This window comes from Ciona robusta, chromosome 2, assembly GCF_009617815.1.
Source record: "Ciona robusta chromosome 2, ASM961781v2".
Taxonomy (NCBI): Eukaryota; Metazoa; Chordata; class Ascidiacea; order Phlebobranchia; family Cionidae; genus Ciona; species Ciona robusta.
The window spans coordinates 4,389,367-4,413,034 of NC_143236.1; the positions used below are offsets into that span (position 1 = coordinate 4,389,367).

General features: G+C 37.9%; 7 protein-coding genes across 8 annotated transcripts; 5 read left to right on the top strand and 2 right to left on the bottom strand.

Annotated features, from left to right (window-relative positions):
- Positions 1–87: 87 nt before the first annotated feature.
- Positions 88–2,888, top strand: LOC149740343 (NEDD8-activating enzyme E1 regulatory subunit-like). Its single transcript, XM_089871737.1, has 6 exons — positions 88–391; positions 467–570; positions 937–1,153; positions 1,291–1,981; positions 2,050–2,236; positions 2,468–2,888. Exons 1-6 carry the CDS (start codon positions 250–252, stop codon positions 2,705–2,707), a joined length of 1,581 nt encoding a protein of 526 aa, XP_089727863.1. The 5' UTR covers positions 88–249; the 3' UTR covers positions 2,708–2,888.
- LOC149740344 (flap endonuclease GEN homolog 1-like) lies at positions 2,850–8,352 on the top strand. Of its 2 annotated transcripts, XM_089871715.1 has the most exons (11): positions 2,850–3,091; positions 3,323–3,439; positions 4,029–4,098; positions 4,249–4,431; positions 4,643–4,774; positions 4,996–5,131; positions 5,566–5,726; positions 6,144–6,373; positions 6,567–6,754; positions 7,182–7,481; positions 7,753–8,352. In XM_089871715.1, exons 1-11 carry the CDS (start codon positions 2,850–2,852, stop codon positions 8,202–8,204), a joined length of 2,211 nt encoding a protein of 736 aa, XP_089727841.1. In that variant the 3' UTR covers positions 8,205–8,352. The 2 variants fall into 2 exon arrangements, with proteins under 2 accessions (XP_089727841.1, XP_089727842.1); XM_089871716.1 differs by lacking the exon at positions 4,249–4,431.
- LOC149740345 (uncharacterized) lies at positions 8,287–10,285 on the bottom strand. Its single transcript, XM_089871741.1, has 2 exons — positions 10,043–10,285; positions 8,287–9,785 (listed from the first exon to the last, which is right to left on the bottom strand). Exons 1-2 carry the CDS (start codon positions 10,152–10,154, stop codon positions 8,371–8,373), a joined length of 1,527 nt encoding a protein of 508 aa, XP_089727867.1. The 5' UTR covers positions 10,155–10,285; the 3' UTR covers positions 8,287–8,370.
- A 508-nt stretch (positions 10,286–10,793) lies between these two features.
- Positions 10,794–14,077, top strand: LOC149740346 (uncharacterized). The gene is made up of 2 exons (XM_089871773.1): positions 10,794–11,656; positions 12,984–14,077. Exons 1-2 carry the CDS (start codon positions 11,319–11,321, stop codon positions 13,120–13,122), a joined length of 477 nt encoding a protein of 158 aa, XP_089727899.1. The 5' UTR covers positions 10,794–11,318; the 3' UTR covers positions 13,123–14,077.
- Positions 14,078–15,095: 1,018 nt separating this feature from the next.
- On the top strand, positions 15,096–16,235 carry LOC149740347 (mortality factor 4-like protein 1). The gene has a single exon (XM_089871766.1). It carries the CDS (start codon positions 15,170–15,172, stop codon positions 16,088–16,090), a length of 921 nt encoding a protein of 306 aa, XP_089727892.1. The 5' UTR covers positions 15,096–15,169; the 3' UTR covers positions 16,091–16,235.
- On the bottom strand, positions 15,701–23,545 carry LOC149740348 (uncharacterized). Its single transcript, XM_089871760.1, has 7 exons — positions 22,613–23,545; positions 21,762–21,953; positions 21,226–21,425; positions 19,395–19,488; positions 19,036–19,214; positions 18,574–18,776; positions 15,701–18,477 (listed from the first exon to the last, which is right to left on the bottom strand). Exons 2-7 carry the CDS (start codon positions 21,932–21,934, stop codon positions 18,187–18,189), a joined length of 1,140 nt encoding a protein of 379 aa, XP_089727886.1. The 5' UTR covers positions 21,935–21,953; positions 22,613–23,545; the 3' UTR covers positions 15,701–18,186.
- LOC149740349 (tubulin-specific chaperone C-like) lies at positions 16,102–18,007 on the top strand. The gene is made up of 3 exons (XM_089871752.1): positions 16,102–16,729; positions 16,797–17,055; positions 17,446–18,007. The coding sequence occupies exons 1-3, from the start codon at positions 16,102–16,104 to the stop codon at positions 17,738–17,740; spliced, it is 1,182 nt and encodes a 393-aa protein (XP_089727878.1). The 3' UTR covers positions 17,741–18,007.
- Positions 23,546–23,668: the final 123 nt, after the last annotated feature.

The window sequence follows — 23,668 nt, forward strand, 5'->3', positions numbered from 1 at the left end:
CACCTGATGGTGTCGCAAACCAGGTTTTCAGTTATTCGCAAACCAAATTCTTCAACGTAGAAAATATAATATTCAACAGAAAGTCATCTGATAGTGACCGAAGTACACATTAAAAATTAAATAACTGTCCAATGTTCTATGATTTTGGGCAACATTAAAATATCAGCTGTTAGCAAAGCTATAGAAATTGTATTTTTTTCTATGGACTTTGCAAAAAAGCAGGCCTCTTAAAGGTAAAGTATTGCAAAAATGGGAGAAAAAGAAAAGAAGTACGACCGACAACTTCGTTTATGGGGTGACCATGGTCAACAAGTTTTAGAAAGAGCACGAATCTGCCTCATCAACGTTACAGCAACCTCAACAGAAATACTAAAAAATCTTATTTTGCCAGGTATGGTGTGGGTGTTCCAAAGTTATCTTTTACCTCATGGCCCATGGGATAAGCCTTACAATGTTTTCATTCAAGGAGTTGGAAGTTTCTTGATCCTTGATGGAGGAAGAATCTCAGGAGAAGATGCTGGAAACAACTTCTTCCTTGATCCAAGTGCTATCGGACAGTCAAAGGCAAAGGTCTGTAGTAAAGATAGGCACAGTGGTTAGGGCACTCGCATGTAGCTCAGATACCAGGTCTACTGGTTCGAGGCTCGTTGCTGTTACATTTGTGTGTTCAAAAACATTTGTACTAACTTTTGAAGTATAAAGTCCTGTGGGGTAAAATGGGACACCTTTAGCATATAATATCCAAGCATCCTGATCGTGTTTTAAAGAACTAACAACAGTCTATGAGGATACTGTTTTATAGTTCTTTAAATGTTCTTTGATTACTATCAAAATAAAATAGGATGGGAAAATAGAATGAAGAAATGTCCCATCTCCCCTCCCCCTACCACATATATAAATTATCTCTTTTTTTGTTAACATTGGTTTGTATGGCAGGTAGCAACAGAGCTGCTGTTGGAATTAAATCCAGATGTAAAAGGAGACTACACAGAAGAGGATCTTAACCAGTTGCTGGATAGAAACCCTCAGTTCTTCCAGTGTTTTACTGTTATTATAGCATCATCTCTTGATGTGGTAACACATAAGAAGCTAGCAGCACTACTATGGAAGCATAACATTCCACTTGTTACGTGTTACAGCTATGGGTTTATTGGTTAGTAAATTACAAATAAAATATTGCTTATGTTATTCATTGTCTTCCAAAGTCCCTATTAGGGTTTTGATTTTAAATCTAAAATTTTAGTAAGCTGTATGGAAACGAAATAACTGTTTGTTTCTCTCCTTTTTAAGGTTACATGCGTATTATTGTACGTGAACACTGCGTTGTTGAATCACATCCTGATAATGCACATGAGGATCTGAGACTGCTGGATCCTTTTCCGGAGCTGGTTGAGTACATTGATTCCATTGATCTTGAAAAAATGGACAAGAAGCAGCATTCCCACGTACCATACTTAGTTATTCTGTATAAGTTTCTGCAAGCTTGGAAAAATGAGCATGGAGGCCAAGCACCAAAGAACTGGAAGGAGAAAAAGTTGTTTAAAGAGAAGGTGCTGCAAGGAGTGCGAATAAATGAGCACGGGGTGCAGGAAGATGAAGAGAATTTTGAAGAAGCTTCCAAACAAGTTAACACTGCACTGGTGGAAAGCAAAATTCCAGAGAACTTGCAGCAAATATTTAATGACGCAAAGTGCTGTAATATTTCTGAGAACAGCACCAATTTTTGGATTTTAGCAAATGGACTGAAACAATTTGTACAAAACAATGACAAATCGTCTTTACCACTTCGTGGGTCATTACCTGACATGTTTTCTGACTCTGAAAGCTATGTCAAGTTGCAGAATATCTACAAAACAAAAGCGAAGCAGGATATGGATTTACTCACAAGTTATATACGAGATTTTGGTGCAGTAAATGGCAGACTGTCTGATCAAGAAATTAAACGATTTTGTCGGAACGCTTCTTTCCTTCAAGTAGTCCGGTATGTTATTTACATACTTCTGATTATTCATCCAGTTAATATATATTTTATTCTGTGTACGGTTACAGAGGCAGGTCTCTGTCAGAAGAGTATGAAAATGCATCACAATCCATTTTGGATGGTTTAATATCAGAAAGAGATTCTGACGCAATATGGTATGTGATGCTGCGATGTGTTGAACAGTTTTACACAAACTTTTCGCGTTACCCTGGTGTCAAAGCTGATGATATTGACATTGATGTCACAAGGCTAAAGGTAATCAACAAACTCATTTTATGCCTTATTATTTTTTTAGTTTTACTTACACTACTTGGTACTGTGGCATATTGGTTAGTCTGCCTGCCTTCAACCTAGAGATCGTGGGTTCAAGGCTCGTCACTGCTACAATTGTAGGCATATGTGTAATTAGGCATGACACATAACAGCATTAGGTCCATCTCAGTAGTCACTAATGGGTTGTTATTGGTTTTCCTTTTTTATCTTTAGAATTGTGTGCAAGAACTAACTCGTTCATGGGGTGTGCCTGGTTTGGTGGAGGCAATGTCAGATGACTATGTGCAAGAGATATGTAGAGTTGGTGCAGCAGAAATACACTCTGTTGCTTCCTACATGGGTGGTGTTGCCGCGCAAGAAGTTATTAAACTAATAACCGCACAGTATGTGCCCATTGTAGGAGTCTATATTTACAATGGATTGAAATCAACATCTGTTTCTTTAAATGTTTAGAACTATATTGTGTTCTTAATTTTTCAACAAAGTTCGTTCAAATTTTTCCTATACTCTGCTACGCATTAATTGTGTCTCAGTAATATATTCTTGTATTAGCGAAGTAAAGTCTCTATGTAATTTTTCTGCGTGCATACACTCTATGTCACAAAATGAAACCAATATGTATTTCGCATTTGCAGCAATAAGTTTGCTTTGTAGGTTTTTTAATTTTTTGTGGGCAATGGGTGTTCAGGGTTTATGGGATATTCTACAAGAAGTTAAAACCACAAAAAAGTTGTGTGATTTAAAGGACCGGACGTACGCTGTTGACCTAGCTACATGGATTTGCGAAGCGGAGTCGGTTGCCGCGTTAAAACATGCCATTGCCAAGCCCTACTTAAGGTAAATTACAACAGCATGTATAAAATTCGGTGCTAGGGAAGAATCTTTCCTATAACCACTAACTACTAACCCCTATAATTACTAACCCCCTAACCTTTAACACCTAACCCCCTAACCTAGGGGTTAGTGGTTAGCAGATAAGGTGGAGGGGGAGGTTCTTCACTAGCACCTAAACTTCCCGCCTGTACGTACTGTTTCAATGTAACATGTTCACCTTATTTGTTTATCTAGAAATCTATTTTTTCGTGTGATCACATTTACGAGAAATGGGACTCGTCTGATTTTCGTAACGGACGGAAAAGCGCCAGAATTGAAATGGAAAACAATGGCACACAGAATGGATGCTAGGTATTGTATACAAGATTTTAAACCAACACGTATCCATATGTCTGAAATAAATTTCAAGTTGCTTCAGTACTATTGAAACATGATTATACAATCTAATCTGCAGAATAAGGTAGTCCCTGACAAGATCTTGGGTGCATTAGACAGTTATTTTTGTCATATCGCCTGTGTGGCATGCCATAATTTAAAATTGGTATACAAAGCACATACGGTCTCAAGTCACATTAGGTTGTTTTACTTAATTTAATACAGATTTGGTTTGTTGTTTAATTAAAAGGTGTGCGTAACCAAAAACTTGTAACCAAAATCGCACAGGCACGTACCAAAGTCTGAAAACTGGGTTACATCATTTGAAACAGGGGTGCTAATGAACAATCCTTTCCTATGTTATCTGCTAACCGATATATCTAACAACCAACCACTAATCCCTGCCCAATAACTAATAGTAATAAGTCATAACCTCTATCTACTATCCTCTAACACTTTCTATCAGCTTTATCCGTAGCGTAACATAGGGTTCTTTACTAGTGCTAAAAGAGTAATCACAATTTCTTGATGGTGTATGCTAAATTTCGGCTTTATGAAATAACAGGCAAGAAGTACAGAAAGGAACGAATGTTTCACGTGGGTCAAGAAGTCGTTTGAATGCTCGATTTAATGAGGTGAATTCACATATTGCTTTTAAAGAACCCTTGTTCTATATTATTGTCCAAATTAGTCACCATGCCCATTCATTCGTGCCCAAGAGCTGAACTCTCTTGTTATATTTTTATGTATAATTTGGCTTCACAATTCATTCATGTTTTATTCAGTGTTGCCAGTTGCTTGACCAGCTGGGAATTCCTTGGATAAAATCAGAGGGTGAAGCAGAAGCAACATGTGCAGCACTGAATAGTGTTGGAGTGGTTGATGGCTGTATGACAAATGACAGCGACACATTTTTGTATGGAGCAAAATCCGTTTATCGAAATTTGTCAATGACAACAGATAGAAATGTAAGCAGAAATGTAGACAATTCTTCTTTTTCTTACTTGTGACATGAGACAGCAATGTGTGTCTTTCTGTTACTTTTAGTTTTGAAACATACATTTCACACTTTTAATTTAGAGCAATCCGTGCTTCCTGTGTAAAAGAAATTCAGTTGTTTTATGAAGTAGGCTACCATAGTCCACACTGTTTTATAAGAATAGTTTTTATTATTTTCAGGATATTGATGTTGAGTGTTACGAACTGTGTGATATCGAATCTAAATTACAACTCAACAGGAAGTCTCTTATTGCCCTCGGACTTCTGCTCGGTTGTGATTATTCACCACAAGGAGTTCCTGGAGTTGGCAAGGTAAATATAATTGTCCAAACCCATTAACCCACCTTTTTATTTTAGGTGAATAGCCATTTCATGCTTATTTACCCTGCTGTTCCACACCATAGTTTTTAATTTTCACCTATATTCATTGGCAGCATTGGGAATTGCAAAATATTTAATTATTTCACTTTGTTTTTTCTCTAAGAAATTTCTACCAAACGTTTTTATTTAACTAAATTTGTGCATTTTACCAGAAACAAGCAATTATGTTGTTATCCTCCTGGAAAAACATAGATCCTTTAGAAAAATTGAAAGCTTGGAAATCGGAAGGTGTTTTAAGTCCTACTGTAACAAAGAAACCAACGCATTGTTCTGCATGCAGCCATATAGGTAAGTATGGGTGGTGCTGTGGTAGTGAATGTGTCATAAAACTTTTGTGTTCTATTTTATGTGGGTGAGGTCCTTGTAACCTAGAATTTAGGGTGACAGCGTTCAAAACTAAAACACCAAATATCACACTAACTAACCAGTACCATTGAACGCATTTGTGTTCTTATTCTTGTTTTGTTAATAAATTGTTATTAAAATACTTAAAAGTTTTCATGGTCGGCCCGCGTGAAGAATATAAATCTCATTTAGCCCATGTAATGAAAAAGTTTGCTGACCTCTGATTTCGGCAATAATTAAGTTTTGACCCATAACCTGAAAATAAGAATAAAAACCTATATATAGTACAGTAGTATGCCTACAGTACTTATTAATGTATCATAAACAATACCCCAGACCACAGTATTACACTAAATACATCCAATATGATTTTCAAGGTTCGAAACGTGATCATAAAAAAAACGGTTGTGACATTTGTGGTTCTGAATGTGGAAGTGAAACAGCTTTACCAGTTGACTGTTCATGTGAATGGCATGTACTTGAAAATGAACAGCGGAAGCACAACTTGGAAAATGGAATAAAGAAAAAGGCTTTACTGGTAATTAAGCACAGTATTTTTATTGTGTAATGTTTTTTGACTACCATTGTGCTTTGTGATTGCTGTTTGTTATTGTCTTTTTTGTTTACCTAAACTGGTTATACTAGTTGGAAAGAAATGAAAAGTTTTAAAATATGATTTTTTTCTGAAGATTTTCTACAGCCTATAATATTTTGTTATTAGTATATCTCCCACCACCCTTCTCTTTGCATTTATTATTTAGACCTTAAACAACTTATCTCCATTAAAATATTCACACTTTTCGGGTGTTATGCAGTACATATTGAAGCATTCACCATGAAACATTACATATTAGTACAGCATCTCGTATGACGCAAATCATCCATCATTCTGTGTTGAATTATTCAACACAACAGCCACAAAAACCTCAGCCTTTTCCATCATATGCTCATACAGGTGGAAAACTTTCCCGACCCGAAAATCATCCGAGAGTTCACTCGCAACAAACTTGGAAGTCAACCTTTAAACCACTTGTCACCACGACAACCAACACTCTTTGGTGCGGTCCAGTATCTATGCGAAAAATTAGAATGGCAAGTGAAATATGCAGTGGACAAAGTTCTACCTTTATTGACTTATTGGTTGATGCAAAATGAAGGAACGATCAATGAGATTTCTTTTCAACGGTTCGTTGCATGTTTTTTTTTGTGTGTGTTTGTATTAGTACTGTATTTATTTTTATGCATTAAAAAACTCATTTGATAATATATTTATTTTCTTTTAGATACTCAATTGTTTTCACTAAAACAGTTTTCGTTATTTGTATGGCCTAAACAAATTATTAGCAACACAACTTAAAAGTTTTAATCCCACAATCAGCATCGTGCGTACTCGCATTAAAGACCGTGTCCCGTCGTTCGAGGTGGAGTGGTTCCTGTCGGGAATTGATGACGTCACAGAGGCCGTCACGCTCGAGCCACAAGAGTTGGTGACGAAGAAGTTTCCAGAAGCTTCCAAAAATTTTTTCGCTGAACAGCAAGCAAAGAAAAAGAAAACTAAATCGAAAGGTAAAAAATTGTTGGTTTATGCAGTAAAGTTTATAAAACTGGCTAATTTTTAAAACTGTCTTAATTGGTATTTTAACCAGTTATTATTGGTCATGGTTATACCAATTAAAGGCAGGGTTTAATTTTTTTGTTACCACTGTGTTTTCATGTTCGTATTCCTTTTTTGTCAGTACTCTGTACAGGTTATTTATAATTCAATATCAGAATATTTGATTTTCGAATTATTGATAAAACGAATCCCGTATCCTATTCGTGGACCCTGTGGAATTAAATAGACGCAAACCGCATGTGTATGGGCCGCATGTGGTATGTCATTGAACTAATCCGTTATGTCCTGTGCTACGACGTGTATTTAATCTCTAAGGACTGAAGGCTTTTTCGATTTTTACACGGTAATAAGCCTAATTCCATTTCCCTTTCTGTGCAGGTGCCAAACAACAGAAGATACCAGCTGCCAAAATGACAGACTTTTACAAAATAACAAAAACAACGGAATTAACGTCAAAACCTTTAATTACAAAAGGCAATGACCTGAAAAATACGTCAACAACGCCTACAGCTGCCAACACGGCGGCAAAAAACTCAAAAATATCTCCCATTCAATCCGAATACGTTAAAAATGATCTTAAACGAAGTTCCCGCCCAACTTCGTCGTGTGCCGTGGTTAGCAAAAGCAATGACGACGATGACGTCATTTTTGTGAGCGAATCCAGCCCCGCAAAACAAGGCAAGCTATCAAGCATTGTTTCACATAAAACAAGTTGTATATCGAAAAAATTGTTATTTTAGTGTCTGCACTCATTATAGCCTTATAAAGTTAGTCATTACGCAGCTTGGTAATAATTGCGAAAACAGTAACTCCTCAACTTTTTTATGTTTTAGTTAATTTATGCACTCGTCGTGTGTGTTTGCGACATTTTACCGCTTTTATTTTTCGTTTTTCACAATAAGTTTTATTTGTTTTTTTTTCGTGTGCCACTAACGGTCTATTGTTTTAGACCTTGATGTGTTGCACTTAATCGAATCTGTGGCGTCTTTCAAAATTACAAGCGATGAAAGTGAACCAGTGGCGTCTCCAGTCTCAGTTAGCCAACAGACACTCCCATTCAGAGACCTTACCAATGCAAGAGAAACAGAGACGGCGACCAAAACCTGCGAACTCACTTTTCCAGACGAATCCTTTGACATTAATTTCTCTCTAGGTGGTTTACACACACCCTGTAAAGCGACAAATCCGCACAGTGTAGACGACAGTTTTGATCTTTTCTCAAGGTCGCCATTACAGCCTACTAGCACTGTGTCTAACGTGACCAAACCCTCCCCTGCCAAAAGTCAAGTTTCGGCGTCACCCGTTACCCCGTGTATATTGCCACCGAAGTCGCCCCCCAGTCCAGTGTTTATGACTCTGGCTGAACGGCTTCGACTGAGAGCATCAGATTCATCGAACTAATCTAAACATTTACGCAAAAACTTCTGCACTTTATATTAAATAACCTGCTGATGCTGCTCGTCTGCAAAAGTTGATTTGTATGACAATTTCAACTTTGTTTATACGTAAAATTAAAAGTACTTAACAATATAAAAATGTTTGTACAGCAGTCTTGGTATAGTTCAGATTAATTTTCGGTTGCTTGTGGTCTAAATACTGTAGGGAGCGTTGAATTGTGGCGAGCAAGCGAAACTGCCCCGCGATGTCTCGACCACTTCGGCTTGTAATCCTTCAACGAAGTTCCCGCGAATGTACTGTGAGATCTCTTTACAGAACGGCGTGCCGGAGTTTTATCAAGTTCTGTTGCCCAGTAGTCCAGTCCATTCAGCGCTTCCTCAAGATCAGCAACTGAAGTCTGCCGTTTCTTTCTTGTTCCAGAGGTGGGGTTAAACGAGCTCACGGTGCTTGCTGTTTCAGGTTTGCTAATGCTCGCATCTTCGAACTTATCGAGAGGTTTTCTTCTCTTACTACGGCCTGTTGTTTTGTATGGAAATAATTCCTCACTTTCAGCACGATTAGTAGGCAGAGCGAGGTTCCGCAATACTTCACAGTGACTTTCATTTGCCAGGCCAGTCTTTACTGCTAAGGATTGCAGTATTGTTCCTCCCAGGAAAATGTTTTCACTGTTAAGATTATTTCCCCCTTCTACCTTTTCCGGAACTGGTGTGTCTTTTTCTTCTGTCGCCGCACTGTTAAACGAGCTGGCAAGTCCAGATACAAGACTGATCGATTGATTTTCGTCGCTAACAAGGTTGGAAACAATACTTGAAGATGGCATCTCTTTCGCTGCGTTTAACAAACTTGCTGCAGAATTAGCGTAATCTCCATTGACAAGGCTAGTTGCCGAGGTCTTCAAATGGCCGATCAATGTTTTGTTCGATATTGCCCGACCAGGCTCAGGGCCGTACCCTCTTCCGTGGTCATGCTGATCACCGTTACTCGTTCCAACCGACCCCGCAGTGGAAATTTCATCCACGAAACTGGATATTGTATCTACGTCAGAAATCCTTTTCTGATCTTGTTTTCCTGATGCGCTAAGAGACTTGGCGGCACCGAGCAGATTTGATGCGGTTTTGGCGTAGTCACCTTTGCTTGCACTTAGTGCCGCCTTTCCCATCATTCCTACTGCGCTTGCACTTCGCTGTGCTGCTTTTCTCTGCTTATTATTTCCAGGCAAATCATGCACTGCATTAATAAAAATGGATGGGGCGCTCTGTTGTCTAGTTTGTCGTCGATTTTGCCACGAATTTGAAACTTCATTAACTTCCTGCACGTCCGTGTTTTCGGAGGTTGCTTCCTCGTCATGCTTTGTCTCTCCTGTTCTCCTCAGACCAAAGAGCCACATAACACCACCAACGCCCAACATCCCAAACGCCACTAAAAGAAGGCATAAACCAGTTGCAAACTTAGGCTCGACGTTGTTCCTTGACACGCCCCCTGCCCCTCCCATGACGCACAGGGGGATTCCCGCAGCTGCCAGAACTGCAGCAAAGACCAATGTAAGCCACCATGGCCTTCCTGTTGTGCTTATTTTCCGCACACCTGCAATGGAAAAGTACCGATATTAGAGCTGTCTTTTGAATTCGCCCACAAATGCAAATACGTCCCACACGTCACCTATTTCGGTCAGTGGCGGAAACCAAAACGTCAACAGAAAAATGAATAATTAAAACATTTCCACCATAAGCTTTATTAGCCTATATCGATGCAGTACCACAAAAACGCAGACTAAAAAAAAAACACATCTTCTATACGTGACTAATGAGTGATCTTAAAAAGGCATACGCATTTCTATTTACTGTAACGGTTTTCTTCGTTTTCTCCCTTCCCTGCTGTCTCTGTGGCTTGTACATCTTCATTTATCGGAACATTGTTTATCTCAACATCATCTTGGCGATCGCGATCGAACATTTTACTTAAAAAGCAGCAAGCGTCAATCTAGGTGTCCCACGAGTAATGTGCTGTTTGTTGTGTAGACGCACAACCTACGTGTCAACTAAATAACATCGTTTCAGTTGCGGCACGAATATTTTCTAAGAAAGTTAATTGTTATACAGAACGCTGCTATAACTATGTTCGGCCAGCAGGATGTAGCGATGTTACGTCTGTTTATTTTAGATATCTCAGAAGGTGTTGCTTTAAATATCTGCGTATCTGTCAAAATTTTCTCGGAAAAGTTTGACCGACTTCGCAAAAAGTTGTTTTTCTTCTTGACGTCGATAGCTAAAACAACGTAATGAAACTATTGATGGAATGTTTTCAAATTCAAAATTGCAACCTCCTCATAATGATACACAAAATATTTTTGTTTTATAAATTTACAACTTCAAGCTGTACCGATGTCTAAAATATTGTTAAAATGTAACTACTGAATATGCAAGTGTTGAAAGTCGAGATGTTCGCGTCGGTTGTTTTCGATAACCAGGCATCGTGATTTTACCAGAACAGACGGGTAATTCAGTTTTTATTATTTTATGACAGTTGGCGCAAAAGCCACATCCGTTCGATTATAATTGAATTTCGCGTTCATATTACAATCGTGTACAGTACGCCAGGAACACCGACTATGCTGTGTGCCCAAGGATCTTAAAGTAATTTCTTTTCTTCGCCAGCAACAGAGAAATTTAGAACTGTAACATCCGTGATATATTCCCATATAAGACGGGTCTGAGACGCGCGTAAGTCTGAGGCAATTAAAGGATGATCTATTTGCGCTAAAATACGACAGCAGTGGCGACCGAACCTAATTTGTATCGGTGTAGATTATTTGTGAAGTGACGGTGACAAGGGTGTTAGTAAGAACAAGGGCAGAAGGACAGGCAGTTGTATAGCGGTACTAAAATAAATCAGATTTAATCGTCAATACGAGTGTGCCGCGAGTGCTATTAGCTTCGTTTCAGTTGAATAATCAATGGAATCCTTTCTTCTGCAGCTGTACCGTTGCGAAAAACGCTTGCTCTTGTAGCTGCTGTATACCATCTGTCTGAAAGTTGGCTGGAGAGAGGGCAAGGAATACAAGGTTTGGTATTACTGCAACAGTGACAGTTTTACGTTGTTGTGTGGCTAAGTTTAACAATGCAGAGTACTCCGGGAAACTTCAGCGGCGGTTACGAGTTACACACCCTGCCGAATTTTCAACCTGCAAGACCGTGGTTTAATCGGGAAAAGTTCAATTTTGACTCCTGGAGCGCAGAACAACCAGACTTGATGCTCTCGGGCTTGTATAAGTTAAGCCTTGTATCAAAAATGCGCATATTCACCATCATGCTCTTCGTGATCGTGCTTCCTTCAGTTATTGTTTTTTGCATCTGTCTTTACAAGGAACGAAAACGGAAGCGGTCACTACTGATGGTTCCATTAGACGACAGGTGGCAAACTCTATCGGAAATGGGACTTCCTGATGCGTTAATGAGGTAAACTATGATGTAAAATTTCTGTCACATAAAGAGATTTTTCAAAACAAATTTATATTGCCATCGCTGGACACGGCACATTGTTTGGTGTAAATTGTAGAAAATAGCGGCCGGTTACAAGCTAATTGCTACATTTGAAAATATTTTTTTTCGCGTAAGCTTTAAACTCATTTAAGTTACTGATGCCATGCTACAGCTATATAGAAGAAGCTTTATATCCCATCACGCACCGATGACACCGTTTTATATTAACAAATCACGAATTCTATCGTTAAAAATGGTTCAGTATATTACATTGAACTGTGACGCTCCGTTTTAACCAATTAATGGAGGCTTGCTGTAGGACGTCAACGCCACATAGATATCGATCAGATTCAACAAAACATGCGTCTATTGCATAAGTCAAGGTCGGGGCACAAAACATTATCAATAATAATAACTAGGCAATGCTTCTGAACCTATTTGTATGACTAATTTAATAAGAATGTCTTATTTGTAACACTTTTAATATTCGTTTACGTGCGTTTAATACGTTTGATATTGATCTATAGTAAGTATAGGTGTATAGGCTGTGTCTAATTTATCCCATATAAGGTGCGCGTGCTTGAAAAAGAGGAACAAAAGCTGGGTTATATTCGGTTAGCATTGGTCGGCCTATAAGTACATCCTGATTACTGATCTGGTGGTTCAGCTTAAGATAAATTTCATGACCTTTGTCTGGTGTCGTTTTCTCTTTAAGCGATCGATTTAAGTTGTTCTAAATGTGGTATTACACAGAAGACATAACGTGTGTGTGATAAAACAAAATCCCGATTTTCGGCTATGACTTTTTCGGTTGTTAAAACACTTCGTTTGAACATACCAGTTATATACAGAGAAATCACGTGTTTAGGTGCAATTCGCACATTTTCACGGAGCATCATCTTATTGGACACGTTGATTGATTGATTGATTGATTGATTGAGTCCGTAGTTATTATCTCGATGTGTGATATCCACCGGGAGCTTGTTATTTGTTTAATTAGGTAGACGTGTTTCGTAAGACGGCACATGTGTTATTTCACATTTTATTTATAGTATATGCTGTAGAGGAAAATATATAGTACGGTGGGGTAAGATGGGACACCTTTAGCACATAATATCCAAATATCCGGATCGTGATTTAAACAATTAACAACGGTCCAAGTCGAGAGAATACAGTTTTGAAATTCTTTGAATGTTCTTTATTTACTATAGAACGGGAAAATAAAATGAAACGGTGTTCTACCTACCCACCACCCTACTATACACGTACTGTGTTTTGCAAATAAATGGTTTGTGTTTTTCAGGAAGTCAACTCGAACGAAAATGTCGTACGAGTTCGCGCATTCGTCAAGAACAGGTTCTTCCGACCGCAGCCAGCCGGATCTGGGTTTCCGTTCCAACGGTGAAAAACGAGTTTCCTTTCCCTTGGAGGAAATCCCATAGCGGCAGTGGTAAAACAAGGCGCTGAACGATAAGGTCGATGAATGGATTAACGTATCGTTGTCCAACAACCCCCGCGGATGCAATACAATGATCCTGTATTGATCATTAATCAATGATCACTTGATTGAACCGTTAGCAGAACATTGATTAACACTAATGCGACAGCAACCAGCACGATCTCGTCTAGCACTTGGCACACCATAAGATAAACTGCGTGTTTTTATGTTTTTGAACTCATTTTATCCAGATCATCCAGTCAAAGTGTAACTTTTATGTTAATTGAACTGTTCGTTTCTGGTCGTTTCCAGTCTTTATATGGAGACCTCCAGGCCCTCGCGTTTTCTAGGCTCGTTGTCAAAATGGTTAGCGCGCATGCCTCTAACCAAGAAGGCTCGTGCTGCTACTATTATGGGCGTATGTTTCCTTGGGAAAAGACACTTAACGGCGATTACTTGTCCAAATTGTCAGCCATAGAAAAAATATAATCTACCACAAAGTAACATACGTGATAACTCGTAAGCTGACACGTGGTGCAAGTGACTTTTATTCAATCTATAGATAAAGTGGTTTCCGTGAGTTTTTTTTCTTTTTTAGCTTGAACTCGTTCATGATTTATTGTTTATGTGGCTCCATAGACATTTCAATCGTTTAGATTTTCATAATCCACTGTATGGCCAATCGAAATTAAAGTTTGAAAGATGAAAGGGTAATTCGAACCGTTGAATCCATGACATCCCGTGATCATCGATGGTTTCCCATGAGATTCAATCAGATAATGCGATTTTCTACAGTAATTGACCGGTACTCATGATCAATGGTGCTTACATGCCATTTACGAAAGGTCGTATATAAAAATCAATAAAAAAATCGTAAAATTGATGTTCCTTCTTCTTTATTTTTTGATCAAGATGTAATAAACCTATTAACCCATCATTATAAAATGATTTTATTACCACTTGTGTTATTTTTGGTCGATCGAGACTTATACTTGCAAACGACATAATTGTTTCTACAGATGATGGACCTTTGTCCTAAATTGCCGGAGATTAAAAGGTTAAAGCAGTTTAGGTGATTATAGTAGACAATGAGATGTTCATGGTAAAGAGAGACCGTTCCTCTAATGCGTAAAGTTTTGATGTTGGTCGCATAAAAGAATAATCAAGCCTGCTTTTAACCTGGAGCTTTAATTAGTGGCTGCTATATTCATACCCGACTTGAAATACGATATTCGTTATACTTGTGGTCTCCTGGGACATTGACATCAAACTGGTATAACTTAACTTTTGGCATAAACTTGATTTTACATTTAATTTGTATAAGGGGATTTTGCATTAAAGTGATTGTTGTCACAGCAAATTATTACCGTCCAGTGCTGTGACTCAAGTCGCCGCCTTTGGGAAACATTAGTCACGTCGAAAAAATATGGTGGGACAATTGGTTCACACCAATCACATGCAGAAAATGAAGGGTGTAGATATATTACTTTTCTTCGCGTACTGGGGCAACGACAGTCGTTATAACATGGGTTTTCTGTTTCATACCACTAGTTCCCATGAGTTTCCATATATTTTTTGGTAAGGCGGGATACCATTTATTTATATTGTGACGAACAAAATGTAAACATGTCCCATCTTACCCCAGTCTACTATGTGGAACTTTTTGGGTAATTTTTTTGGCTAAGAAGTTTACACAGCATCATGCTTTGCAACAAAACTAAATTTACACAACTTTGTACAATCAGGTAGGATGATGTGCGAACGTTTTAGTCGAAATGGTCCCCAAATATTTACAGCGTATGTTGTAGTAGAATTTTATTAAAATACAATTTGGGTTAATTCAAGCTGCCTATTCATGCGTTGCAAATTGTTATTTTTTAATGCAAAGTTATATCTGTAGTTATTGGTGTTGTTTGTTCATTTATTGTTTTGTTTATGTACTGTTAAACTAAAATTTGCGTTACTTTTATTGTGTATGAACCTATTTTTTGTCCATCAATTTTAAAATACCTTGCATTTAACAGAAATTACTGCATAGTTAGGTTCAAGAGATGGCGCCAAAAGCTGCTAAGTTTTCAGACGGTGAAAGAGTCTTGTGTTTTCACGGGCCGCTTATGTACGAAGCCAAATGTATCAAGGCAGAAGTCCGTGAGAATGGAAAGGCGTATTTTTATCTTATTCATTACAATGGTTGGAATAAGCATTGGGACGAGTGGGTTCCAGAAGCAAGAGTGCTAAAGTTTAACGACGCAAATCTCACAAAGCAGAAAGATTTATTGAAACAGCATGGTAAAGATAAAGTAAAACGTGGTAAACTCGGAAAACCGGGAAAATTGGAAAAAGATGCACTGGAAAAGTCTAGAAAATTCGAAAGTTCTCCTGTGTCCACTGTCGAGCCGAAAAAGAAAAAATCTCGGATCGATCCGACAGTGGAACCAGAGGAAGCATACACTGCTAAAGTGGAGATAAATATCCAAATTCCTGATCAATTGAAACCAATATTAGTTGATGACTGGGACTTGGTGACAAGGCAGAAGCAAATCTATCAGGTCCCAGCCACGGTAACAGTTGAAGACATCCTTGCCAGTTTTGTTGAGAAAAACACTGATAGTGAAAACTCTGAAAGGAACAGCGCACTTAAAGAACTAAAACTTGGAATAACTGAATATTTCAACGCAATGTTGGGTTCACAATTACTTTACAAGTTTGAAAGGCCACAATATAATGAGTTGCTTGCAAATTTTCCAGACAAGACAGTGTGCCAGTTGTTTGGTATTCCTCACCTTTTGAGATTTTTTGTTCGTATTGGTTCTATGTTGTCTTATACGAATCTAAGTGAGAAAAATGTTGCTGTTTTGGTCGGTTACATGAATGAGTTTCTGACATATGTGCAGGAAAATATCACAACATTTTTTACTGTTTCCGATTACGTTGATGCCCCTGCTGAATATTTTGCTAAAGCTTCCAATTGATTTGTGATAATATGCTATTTTGTTGTGCTGACTGTTTTGTGATTGATCTTCTGAATATCTGTCAATCATATATTGTATCATGTATAGTTTTCTTACTGCATTCATGCTGCTTTCGTTTTACATTCTCTTTTTTTTGTATAGATAACCAAGCAGGCAGTATGTCAAATAAACCAGCAGAGTCCATGGTGATTGGAGGTAATGATCATGATAAAAGGATGGCTAAGATCATCCAGGAACGACTGGAGGACAGAAATGAGTCTCGAGTATTAAATTTACAACAAAAACATAAAGAAGAAGAAAGCGAAAAAGTAACAGAAGAAAAATCGGATTTTTTTACCCAGAACTTTGAAAAAGAGGCTGCTCTGTTGGAAGAGATGCTTCTTTGCAACGGTATTGAGAAAACTGATCGTTTGTTAGTGGTTGATCATTTTGATGCTATCACTGCTTCCTTTTCTCGCCTTCAAAAGTTCTTCAGTGACTCGATAATGTTTCTGCCCAAGTACAAATCTCGAAAAGCAAAATCTCAATTGACTGAATTGCAAGCTAAGATCGATTTAAAAAGAGTGGAAATGATACCAAAGAAAAAGTTTGCGTTTAAATCTAAATCGAAAAAAGCTGAACAAAAAACTGAACCAGATGGTAAGTATTGAGAAAATTAGGCTTACTTTTTAACTGCCCAGATTGCTCCTAAATCTCATTTTTTCAGTTGAAACTACCAGTAAACCTGTCAAAACAGCTGGTGAAATAATGATGGCAAAACTGTGCAAAGAATTTCAAGTGAAGGATAAAATGGGTGAAACCATTGAAATGAATGAAAACGAAATCAACCAATGTGATGTCTCAATATCAAATCTTAAAAACTGCACAGTTCGTTTGCGAGGAGCACCAGGAACGGTCCACATCAGTGACGTACAGGAATGTGTCATCTCAATCGGACCTGTATCTGGATCCGTGTTCGTTGACAGGTATTTTGTATGGCTGGATGGGGTCTTCTACCGTTGCATGCTAATGTTATGAATATAACTTGCTTCATCCTCATGTGGTCGGCAAACAACAGTCCCAATAACTCCAGTGTTCTGTTTTATACACCTCGTACTACCTTAGGGTTACTATGTATGTAACTTTGTTGGTACTAATTATATGGGGGAGGGGGAATAGTTGTTACTTTTATGTATGGCTGACAATTTTTTAGACAACACATTAGTGACCACTGTGTTAGAGCAATTGTGGTTAAGTGTCAGACACGTAAACCCACACATGAGATCTTGAAATCGTAATTTTTTAATAAAATATATCCAAATCATATTCCAATCAATGTCTAACAAAAAATGACAAATTCTTAACCAATGAACCAGATGCACCAATTCAAGAATAGCAACTGGATGCCAACAATTGAGAGTCCACCATACAAAAAGAACAGACTTTTATCTTCATGTGACGAGCAGGGCGATTATTGAAGACACCACAGAAATCAGAGTCATCCCATATAACCTCAATTACTCGGAACTTGATTCGCATTTTAAACTTAGCGGTCTTGACCAAACAACAAACAACTGGCAAAATGTCGATGATTTTAATTGGTTAGCAATGAGTACGCCTTCTCCTAATTGGTCAGTTCTTGATAAAAATGAACAAAAAGTAGAGTGGTAGAGATTATATTTTTTAATAATAGTTTAAATTTTGCTGTAATTCTTAATTCCTTCTATTTTTTAAAAACAGTTCCACAGTGTTTCTGTACATGTAATTCAGATTTTCTTGGTTTTCTGAATATAATGTATATTTATACTATTACCAACAACATTCTATCTTTTGCTGGTGTGTTTACTGTTATGTCATTATTTAATTTTAAATCAAAACGCTGTGAGTGACCAGTATTCTGTGAAATAAACATTAGTTAGTAGAACTACAACAACCATATACAGTTCTAATTTGAATGTTTGGAGCGAAACACACACTTGCGATGTGTAGACCATAAAGTAGTGGCGAAATTTTATAGATAACGTGTTAAACTTTACTAGGCTACCACTTATTGCAGGTTACGGCCATGTCTAAACACGTTCTACAATTCTCTATGTACAGAATAGCTTCTATAGAACTTAGATGTTCTGCGACCCCTTAATTGGCAAGTGACGTTGCACCTCCACGCATGACACGACGCTCTGACGCTTTACGGTGTTCAGCGCAAAATGGTTGGTGTATACACTAGCTGTTACGGCTGTAGGTGCGGCGCTAGTGCCGCTGGAGCTCTCTCGTCGTTTTGCTTTTGCCGCCGAACCCGAACAAACCAGCTGTCTCCATGGGAACACGAGGTCTTTCCATTGAGCAAAGCAGAGAATTGCGAACCACAGGTTCATGAATTGGTCAACGTCCAAAATTAGCACCATAACCTATGTTTTCAAACAGAAATTATACCTATTTGAGTTTTTCAAAATACATGTTTTAAATAAGAACACACAATGTTATGACTTTATATTATTACCCACCAGTTCGGAGACGTGTCCTTTCAAAAAAGTGATGGCAATGAGTGACGAGAGGTCCGTGAAAATACAAATACCTGTCAAGGCACAACACCGCTTTACCAATGCTTGAGTCTTATTTGTTCTCTTCTGCATTTTGGGATTTCGAACCCGATGTTTTCGAAATCGCTTTTTGCCGACAATTCTTATAAAGAGGGCAAGAAGCGAACCTAAAATTTAGTTAGGATTAATATTATGTCTGTCGCAGACATTTTGTGTCATTTTTTTCGCGACGGCGACAGTAAAAGTAATTTGCCAAATACGATTGATATACAATTTAAATGACTTAAAACTCGAAAATAAATGACTTTATGAATGTTCTTTGTTTGCTACCAAATGGGATGAGAAAATAGAAAGAAATGTGTCCCATCTTACCCCACAATACCATATTTGCTAGTATTGTTTCATTTATGTCATTAAAGTCCCCACCTTGAACGACAATACATGACATGACACCAATAGATGCGGATGCTGAAAGTCCTTCAGGAGCACGGAAGCAACGACCATTGTTCAACCAGTACCCTGTAGTGGTCTTAAAGGGATTAATGACCAACACGACTCCACTCACTGCAGCAAGACCGACAACAAACAAAGTAATATTGCTCCACCTGGTAAACGTGTTTGCGTTAGACACAGGATAATAGTGTTTTAAAATAAACACTGGACGTACGCCATGCATTTTAACCAACGTGAGATAATGTCGTAAACAACACATTAATCATTTTGAAAAAATTGCCAGCCTCGAGCCACTCGCTTCCAATTCCGCATACTTAGGTATTACGCCTTACCATGTAATACAGGTTGTTGCAAGATGCTTAAGTTGCGGCATGTTATATAGAACTCTCTGTCGTAACCACAAGAAAACTCCAAGTGAAGTAAAACCTATAGGACAAAATGCACGTCAGCATCAAAAGCAACAACTAAAACATATTTACCGAAATAAATACAACATTTATTTGCAAGCCAAACATTTTGTTTGTCCCCATACACACAGAATGTGGTTACATATTCGTATAACAAGCAGCCACAATCTGTCATTCTTAAACGAGCTTTGACAGCAATTTACCAAGAGACATATAGGTGATGGACTCAAGGCTTGTCGCTGCTACCGTTGTGGGCGTATGTGTCCTTGAGCAAGACACTCAACGGCAATTTCTTCAACTAGTGGATACTAATCGGTTGTCTAAACACAACCACAATGTACATACGTGATAATTCGAAGCTAGAACGAGGGCATGGCCTACTCAATACACGGCCTAGGAATACACCGAAACTGCTCAGAAAATAGGAGGCCTATTGACGCGAATAATGCCCATTATAATACATTGTTACGTCACGGTTTTATGAATGGATTTTGCTGTCTGGCTGTAGTTTTTGCATCAAATAACAGTTTATTTACCATTCCCGGTTAAATTACCTTATTTTCGGGTTATTTTGTCAACATCTTATATTTTTTATAAATGTTTAAGCATGACTGAACAGATAGGAGTTACTTTTAACCACGTGCGGCATACAAGTAAGTTTTACCGACAGTTTAGTTTGGCTCAGTCGCGAAAATAGTATTTGGCTTAAAACAGAAGTTTTTTAAGACAGCCTATGCATATCTAGCAAAACAACACCGCAGTAACAACAAGTAAGTTAATTGATATGTCCGTTGTGGACTTTTAAAACCGGTCCTTAAAAACAATATGAATATAGGATATTGGATAAACACAAGCATCAGCCTTTTGTCTCAAGGTGCTTATGCCTTGATCTGTCCTGCTGCTCATAACTCATTTTCTACCTGAGGTTTTTTTGTTAAAGCAGGACAGAGGCTCTTCCTCAAGGTCAAAAAATGGGTCATACACCACATTTTAAATTAAGACTGTTTAATACAAACAAACTCACGATAGCCTCCCTTCGTACTTAAGTGTTGTGTCTAACTTTAGACCTTTGTCGCTGTTTAAATTTGACTAGTCTTCCTTCCTGAAGATCTTCTTGCCACTTCTTCATGATCATAACATGCACAGATGGTACCCTTATCCAAATATTTTTATCCAACTACGGAACACCTATTGACCATGCTTAAATAGCTTGCTTAATAATTCTGGTGGCTTACAATTTAATCTAAATAAAATTATAAAGGTGTGCTGCATTATAAAACTTGCCAAATGCCTGTCCGTCAAATTAAATATAATCAAAACGTAGGTTTTCTGTGTTGGTAAACTGAATCTGATTGCTCGTCTCTCTTTATGCTTAATAAACTGATATTTATACACTAATAAACCTTTTGCGCTGCTTTATATGTCTGGTATGATTTTAACTAAACAAGAAAATATCCCGGCGACACGTTCTGTGATAAACTGTAAGTTAAAACAACCTAGAACTGGTATTGAACCTACCAACAACTGCAAACTGCATTCAAAATGAAGGAAATCCATTCATAAAACCGTGACGTAACAATGTATTATAATGGGCATTATTCGCGTCAATAGGCCTCTTATTTTCGGAGCAGTTTCGGTGTATTCCTAGGCCGTGTATTGAGTAGGCCATGAACGAGGGGTATACAACAGAACGACCTTGTTATAACGGCTGTCGTTTTCCCGCCACGCAAGGGTAAAGCAAGTTACATATACATACCTGATATATGAATAACTCGATTCGCCTTCGCGTAAATGGAGCAGTTTTCCAACAACGCTTCGGTAAAGGCCACGATTTCTGCTAATATAAATTTGCATAATGTTACAGCAGAGTAAATCGTCACTGCAACCACTAGAGAACTGCGGAGCGTTGATCTTGAAGTTGAAGCTCTTCTCCTCAAACTTTTACATATGGAACCGCTGGAAAAAGATTATGTGGTTAAGGTTTATGGTACAATAGTAGGGTGGCGGAAGACGGGTCACCTTTAGCGCATAATATTCAAATATACGGATCGTGTTTTAAACAATTATCAACGGTCTACGAAAGTCGTGAAGAAACTATTTAATGTTGATTTAAATGTTCTTTGTTTCCTAACAAATGGGGGGAGAAAAAAAATGGAAAGGGTGTATTTCCCCACCCTATAGTATAAAATTGCCAATGATATGTTTTTAAATACAAAGATTTTTTTATATGCAAAAATAATAAAGATATGACATACTATACTGTATATCAATATTACTGTATATTTCACCTACTTAGTAATTATGCCGTACAGCAGCATTACGAGAACATAAGCTGTGACGAACAGCATCGCGCTTTCTATAACAACAAACGCAATCCAGAATTGATGAGCTTGGAAATTGGAGAAGATTAGTCCGGTTCCATTACGAGCCGTTATTGTGTCGTTTTCCTCATGGCTTTCGTTCATGTTATGGCAGTAAAAAAATCTACAAATGTTGCGATGAAATATTTAGCCGGTAAAATTATTATAAATGAAACGGTAATTACGCACTGGGAATATATTATATCGTTAATGAAACTTTGTTAAATAATATATCGGTTTAGCGTTACAGTAGCTTATATTTCTGGTATTATATTTGTTGAGAAATGGGTAAAATTGCTATGATAGCCTATATAGTAGGTTGGGGGAAGATGAGACACCGTAAGCATATACTCAAATATCCTGATCGTGTTTTAAACAATTAACAACGGTTTATGAAAGTTGTCGGAAAAAATAGAATAAACAGGTGTCCCATCTTTCCCCACTCTACTAACTATAATATATAGTAGAGTGGGGAAAGATGGGACACCTTTAGCACATTATATTTAAATATCCTGATCGGGTTTTAAACAATTAACAACGAGAGTCGTGAGGATACGATTTTACAATTCTTTGAATGTTCTTTGTTTACTACCAAATGCGACGAGAAACTGGAACGAAAAGGTGTTCCATCTTCCCCCATCATACTATACCATGTTACCTCATAATTGTGCTTTTAACAATTACCCAAACCTGCGATACAAATGAACCGATGTATCTTATACTCTGCCTAACCTATTTGAATATCTTATACTGTATATACATATTTAATTACTGTGAATATACCTGTTGTGTAGCCTACTTTTTCCGCAGCACGAGATCGTGGATAAAAGCCAAAATCTATAATATACTGATGGTAATTGTGGATATCGACCTGCTTTGCGACATCTAAATTTATTATACGTACAAAAGTTTATTGTAAAACCTTTTATTCTATTCTAGGAGCCTCGCATGTGAAGATCAGCGAAATACGCCCTGCGATAACCACACACTTTATCCTTTAACTGTATCTGCACCAAAGAACCAAACGTTTGCGGGTGCAGTAGTTGTAACAACTAGACCGCCCAACAAACAACTGTCTTATGGGAACTACTGCACCGTCCGAGATGATGTGATGTCTCTGTGAAAGGTCGGCTCAAATTATATACTTTCTGGCAAACAAAAATAATCAAGATACGCCATTCCAGCAATTTCGAAGCCGCGTGGCACGACGACCACCCCACTCAGGGGCACTGGCACGATTTTAAATCTGAACCGGCCACGACAAGGTCATGGCATGTGTACCGCGGTAAATTTTTTTCACTTTGGTAATTTGCGATAGTTCCGGCTTTGAATATGAGAGCACTTCGGCTGTTGCACCAACAGCGTGGGAGAGCCATGTAAGGATTGGAACCAGGCTCAGGGCGATGTTCTATTTTGCCAATAAGGGTTTACACTAATCCCACGAAACAGTAACAATTAGAAACTTTTCTCATTACTCGAATTTATTCAACTAATAGAACTAATCGTCTGTACAGCATCGATGAGAAAAACGATCCAGGAGAATGATAACAACGGAATCAACAAACTTCGCATTTCCAACTTAATCACGGAATCTGAACTCTCACCAGTCTGTGTTCAAGGTCTAAACTAAAACTCTTTTTTCAACAAAATGGAGTCTGATAAGGAAGCTAAAATGCGATTCTGCTCATTTTACTGTTCTTTTTATCCAATTTGTTGCTTGTTTACGTTATCTGGCGACATTAGAAAGCAATTTTGAAGGGACAGAAACACGAAAAATAGGTTGTTTTTTCGGGACTACAACCCTTTGGTATTTGTTGCCGTAGAATGTTTCTGATGACG